Source organism: Physeter macrocephalus, chromosome 4, assembly GCF_002837175.3.
Source record: "Physeter macrocephalus isolate SW-GA chromosome 4, ASM283717v5, whole genome shotgun sequence".
NCBI classification, from domain to species: domain Eukaryota; kingdom Metazoa; phylum Chordata; class Mammalia; order Artiodactyla; family Physeteridae; genus Physeter; species Physeter macrocephalus.
This window is the reverse complement of record NC_041217.1, coordinates 75,391,254-75,397,479: the sequence shown is the minus strand read 5'-3', so window position 1 is coordinate 75,397,479 and position 6,226 is coordinate 75,391,254. Positions and strand designations below refer to the sequence as shown.

Genomic DNA, 6,226 nt, shown 5'->3' with positions numbered 1-6,226 from the left:
AAAATTATATGTAATATATTACATATTATAGACATGCAAATACTGTAAAAAGTTCTAGAATGCATTATGGAGAGTGGATTTTTTCATTGTGTTTCTGAGATTCCCTCTATCTTGGAATCATCTCTACCCACATATTCTGTTTTCCCTTCTTCCTCCAATTTTAGTACAGAGGAAAATCCCAAGAGAGAAGATTATTTTGGAATCACAAATCTTGTTGAACATCCAGCCCAGCTCAACCCTCCAGGTAATGTAGAGATTATTCCATCAAAGCTCTAGAAAAGTATTAGCCAATAGAAATTTATGTGATAATGGGCATGTTCTCTGTCTGGGCTGTCTATACTATAGCTGCTGTGCACACATGACTATTGAGAACTTGAAAACCAAGTTGCATTAATACAGCTGAGGTACTGAATTTTTAATTTTATTCAATTTTAATTTAAATTTAAATAGTACATGTAGCTAGTGGCTACAGTATTGGACAGTGCAGCTGTAGAGCATTGAGGTCTAATCTATAGATGGCCTCACTGATGTATATTACAAATTGGGCTTTTGCCATAGTGTTGACTCCCAATTCCAGTCTAGTACACCACCACTAAACTCCTGGCCTTCTTCAATCTTCTTTTTCGTCAGCCTTTCTCTTTATCATTTTTGTAGTGAAAAGTCTGTTGGCTCAGTCAGAAGAGATGGGTTTTAGTTGTGGCTGTGAACTAGCTGAATCCCTTGGGTAAATCACTTATAATACAGAATTTCCTCATATGTAGAGATAATACTAACTGATATTCCTTCTTAAGCAATCACAGAAGATTTTAACATTTTCATCAAATTTGAGATGAATAGAGGAGGTTAGTTTTTACTGTTAGTAAATTTACTCAGTAAATTTGTTTGCCAGTATCTCTAATAAGTTCAGAAAAATAGATTGAGACCCTGTGATAATAAAAGGATAATAGGGGCTTCCCTGGTGGCGCAGTGGTTGGGAGTCTGCCTGCCGATGCAGGGGACATGGGTTCGTGCCCCGCTCCGGGAAGATCCCACATGCCACGGAGCGGCTGGGCCCGTGAGCCACTGAGCTTGTGCATCTGGAGCCTGTGCTCCGCAACAGGAGAGGCCACAACGGTGAGAGGCCTGCGTACCGCAAAAAAAAAAAAAAAAAAAAAAAAGGATAATAATCATTGAATTATACTTAATCAGAATGTACTTAGCTATCATCAGCGTGAATCATTAGAAGAAAGTGGGGGATTTTGTTTAACAAATTGAGTAAATCTGCTTTGGGAGCTCAGAAGATTTTTCCCAATCTCTATGACTCTTAAATTATAAATTTCATAATGTTGGCCAGTGGTTTTCAAATTGTATTCCATAGGCACGTTGAGGTTCAATAAGTAGGATCCAAATGGGATTCTGGATACCCGCCACCTACCCCAAATCCTCACACAGAGCAGCCGGAGCAGCTCTAATTTTGTTTCCTATATTTGCCACATTTCAGTTTATAAAAGGGTTCAACTGCTTAAAGAAAAACAAGTTAGAACATTACTCATGAAAGATAAGAATGCTTTTTTAGGTGCTTCCCTGGTGGCACAGTGGTTAAGAATCCGCCTGCCAATGCAGGGGACACGAGTTCGAGCCCTTGTCTGGGAAGATCCCACATGCCGCAGAGCAACTAAGCCCGTGCGCCACAACTACTGAGCCTGCGCTCTAGAGCCTGTGAGCCACAACTACTGAAGCCCGCATGCCTAGAGCCCATGCTCCACAACAAGAGAAGCCACTGCAATGAGAAGCCCTCACACTACAACAAAGAGTAGCCCCCACTCGTCACAACTAAAGAAAACCTGCGCGCAGCAATGAAGACCCGAGGCAGCCAAAAATAAATGAAAAAAAAAAAAAAGAATGCTTTTTAAAGACATAACCATAATACCATTATCATGACCTAAAATAACTAAAAGCAAACTAGAGGTCGTTTTTCTTTTTTTCTTTTTAAATCTTAATTGGAGTATAGTTGATTTACAATGTTGTGTTAGTTTCAGGCATACAGCAAAGTTAATCAGCTACACATATACAGATATCCACTATTTTTTAGATTCTTTTCCCATATAGGCCATTACAGAGTATTGAGTAGAGTTCCCTGTGCTATACAATAGGTCCATATTAGTAGTGTGTATATGTCAATCCCAGTCTTCCAATTTATCCCTTCCTCCTTACCCCCTGGTAGCCATAAGTCTGTTTTCTACATCCGTAACTCTGTTTCTGTTTTGTAGATAAGTTCATTTGTACCCTTTTTTTCAGATTCCACATATAAGCGATATCATATATTTGTCTTTCTCTGTCTGATTTATTTCACTCATTGTGACAATCTCTAGGTCAATCCATGTTGCTGTAAAGTTCCTTTTAATGTGATTGATATTCACCTATATCCCTCTAATATGCTTATTGCTTTGGTACATTCATTTCTCTGCCTGACAGTTGACAATGACACACCAGTTACTCTGGGGGTATACCTGACCAAGAAGGAACAGAAGAAACTTCGAAGGCAAACAAGGAGGGAAGCACAGAAGGAGCTACAAGAGAAAGTCAGGCTAGGCCTGATGCCTCCTCCAGAACCCAAAGGTACGTATCTTAGAGGCAGGGAAGAAAGGGTGACAAGTTTATCTCTGTCATTCTAGAGGAACTTTAGCATCTCTCTATATTTGGGTGCTTTTTGTTTCTCAGAATCATTCATTGGTTCTTCCTTTCCTAAATTTTCTATTGTCTTTCCTTATTAAGACAGGTCAACATAGTCATTGTAGAGGTCATTTAAGGCTTTTTTTTAAAAAAAAACTAATATTGACCATAAAACATTCCTATATTCCTGGAAGAATAATAGGCTTGAAATTCATGAAGATAGTAGTTGGAGTATTTGCATAGAGTTGTTATGTACATAATTCTTAAATGTTTGAAAAATGAAAATGCAGTTTAAAAAACGTCACTCCTGTAGTTTCCATTATCAGTTAGTAATGTTTTGAGTGAGCACTGTTATGTATAGGATCTTTCACTAAATGCTATGATGAGAGTGAAAAATGCCAAAGAAATTAAGTTCCTTGTCTTTCGTAAATTTTCAAACTATGTGAATAAATGCATACCAATTATTTAGATTAATTATGTGACCTCCCTCAAATGCTGAATTAATTGGATGGGCTTTCAAAGTAAGAGTATTTGGAGGAAGTGAGTTTTGAGCAGAGATTTGAAATAGGTGAATGATATGAGTTAGTAGAGAAGAGATGGACAGGTTATCCCAGCTGGAGTAATGACTTAGGAGATTGATTTCTATCATCTCTTCACTGCAGTGAGAATTTCAAATTTGATGCGAGTATTAGGAACAGAAGCTGTTCAAGACCCCACGAAGGTAGAAGCCCATGTCAGAGCTCAGATGGCAAAAAGACAGAAGTAAGTGCCATGGGATTGGGTGGAAACCCAGGGCAAGTACCTTTCCCAGACTCTTCTGGGGGATCCATATTTGGAGGGAGGGGAGAGTTCTCCGTTGCTCTCTCTTTCCCTCAGCCCTGCCTCTGATCTTCAATGCCTTTCTCACTTGTGGATGTCCTTCCTGTCACGACAGAGCGCATGAAGTCTAGAGCCTGTGAGCCACAACTACTGAAGCCCGCATGCCTAGAGCCCATGCTCCACAACAAGAGAAGCCACTGCAATGAGAAGCCCTCACACTACAACAAAGAGTAGCCCCCACTCGTCACAACTAAAGAAAACCTGCGCGCAGCAATGAAGACCCGAGGCAGCCAAAAATAAATGAAAAAAAAAAAAAAGAATGCTTTTTAAAGACATAACCATAATACCATTATCATGACCTAAAATAACTAAAAGCAAACTAGAGGTCGTTTTTCTTTTTTTCTTTTTAAATCTTAATTGGAGTATAGTTGATTTACAATGTTGTGTTAGTTTCAGGCATACAGCAAAGTTAATCAGCTACACATATACAGATATCCACTATTTTTTAGATTCTTTTCCCATATAGGCCATTACAGAGTATTGAGTAGAGTTCCCTGTGCTATACAATAGGTCCATATTAGTAGTGTGTATATGTCAATCCCAGTCTTCCAATTTATCCCTTCCTCCTTACCCCCTGGTAGCCATAAGTCTGTTTTCTACATCCGTAACTCTGTTTCTGTTTTGTAGATAAGTTCATTTGTACCCTTTTTTTCAGATTCCACATATAAGCGATATCATATATTTGTCTTTCTCTGTCTGATTTATTTCACTCATTGTGACAATCTCTAGGTCAATCCATGTTGCTGTAAAGTTCCTTTTAATGTGATTGATATTCACCTATATCCCTCTAATATGCTTATTGCTTTGGTACATTCATTTCTCTGCCTGACAGTTGACAATGACACACCAGTTACTCTGGGGGTATACCTGACCAAGAAGGAACAGAAGAAACTTCGAAGGCAAACAAGGAGGGAAGCACAGAAGGAGCTACAAGAGAAAGTCAGGCTAGGCCTGATGCCTCCTCCAGAACCCAAAGGTACGTATCTTAGAGGCAGGGAAGAAAGGGTGACAAGTTTATCTCTGTCATTCTAGAGGAACTTTAGCATCTCTCTATATTTGGGTGCTTTTTGTTTCTCAGAATCATTCATTGGTTCTTCCTTTCCTAAATTTTCTATTGTCTTTCCTTATTAAGACAGGTCAACATAGTCATTGTAGAGGTCATTTAAGGCTTTTTTTTAAAAAAAAACTAATATTGACCATAAAACATTCCTATATTCCTGGAAGAATAATAGGCTTGAAATTCATGAAGATAGTAGTTGGAGTATTTGCATAGAGTTGTTATGTACATAATTCTTAAATGTTTGAAAAATGAAAATGCAGTTTAAAAAACGTCACTCCTGTAGTTTCCATTATCAGTTAGTAATGTTTTGAGTGAGCACTGTTATGTATAGGATCTTTCACTAAATGCTATGATGAGAGTGAAAAATGCCAAAGAAATTAAGTTCCTTGTCTTTCGTAAATTTTCAAACTATGTGAATAAATGCATACCAATTATTTAGATTAATTATGTGACCTCCCTCAAATGCTGAATTAATTGGATGGGCTTTCAAAGTAAGAGTATTTGGAGGAAGTGAGTTTTGAGCAGAGATTTGAAATAGGTGAATGATATGAGTTAGTAGAGAAGAGATGGACAGGTTATCCCAGCTGGAGTAATGACTTAGGAGATTGATTTCTATCATCTCTTCACTGCAGTGAGAATTTCAAATTTGATGCGAGTATTAGGAACAGAAGCTGTTCAAGACCCCACGAAGGTAGAAGCCCATGTCAGAGCTCAGATGGCAAAAAGACAGAAGTAAGTGCCATGGGATTGGGTGGAAACCCAGGGCAAGTACCTTTCCCAGACTCTTCTGGGGGATCCATATTTGGAGGGAGGGGAGAGTTCTCCGTTGCTCTCTCTTTCCCTCAGCCCTGCCTCTGATCTTCAATGCCTTTCTCACTTGTGGATGTCCTTCCTGTCACGACAGAGCGCATGAAGAGGCCAACGCTGCCCGAAAACTTACAGCAGAACAGAGAAAGGTCAAGAAAATTAAAAAGCTTAAAGAAGACATTTCACAGGGGGTACACATATCTGTTTATAGGTAGGTGTCCAGACTGGGCCAGCCTTTTCCTTAGAAATACCAAAACATTTTCCAAGTGATTGAGGCAGAATCACTGGTGTAAAGCATACCTAATATCAGCTCTACTCTCTTTTAACGACCCTAGTGTAAATCAAGAGCTAGTACATCTTTTTCATTGGTGAGGGTTAAAAACTTAGTCTTCTATCTCCGAGGTCTTAGTGAACTAATACTAGTTCTGAAGAATGAATGAACGAATATGCTTATTCAGGCCAAGATGTGAACTAGGGATCATTCATCCTTTATGAGGCATAAAATATTATTTTTTTAGGAAGCATTAAAAGTTTTTTTCCTCAGTTAACTATATCCTTATCCTAATGTATTGCAGTAATCCTTTTATTCCCACTCCAAAGTGGACTTTATTTATTTCATTACAGAGTATTGAGTAGAGTTCCCTGTGCTATACAATAGGTCCATATTAGTAGTGTGTATATGTCAATCCCAGTCTTCCAATTTATCCCTTCCTCCTTACCCCCTGGTAGCCATAAGTCTGTTTTCTACATCCGTAACTCTGTTTCTGTTTTGTAGATAAGTTCATTTGTACCCTTTTTTTCAGATTCCACATATAAGCGATATCATAT

At 38.5% G+C, this 6,226-nt stretch overlaps 1 protein-coding gene across 1 annotated transcript in view; it reads left to right on the top strand.

Annotated features, from left to right (window-relative positions):
• The window catches only part of PRPF3 (pre-mRNA processing factor 3), a 25,774-nt gene that overhangs the window by 10,114 nt on the left and 9,434 nt on the right, over nucleotides 1-6,226 (top strand). Inside the window, exons 9-12 of the mRNA XM_007109703.3 lie at nucleotides 165-244; nucleotides 2,455-2,598; nucleotides 3,315-3,414; nucleotides 5,496-5,609. Of these exons, the coding sequence (XP_007109765.1) occupies nucleotides 165-244; nucleotides 2,455-2,598; nucleotides 3,315-3,414; nucleotides 5,496-5,609 (438 nt within the window). The remainder of the gene's footprint in view (nucleotides 1-164; nucleotides 245-2,454; nucleotides 2,599-3,314; nucleotides 3,415-5,495; nucleotides 5,610-6,226) is intronic.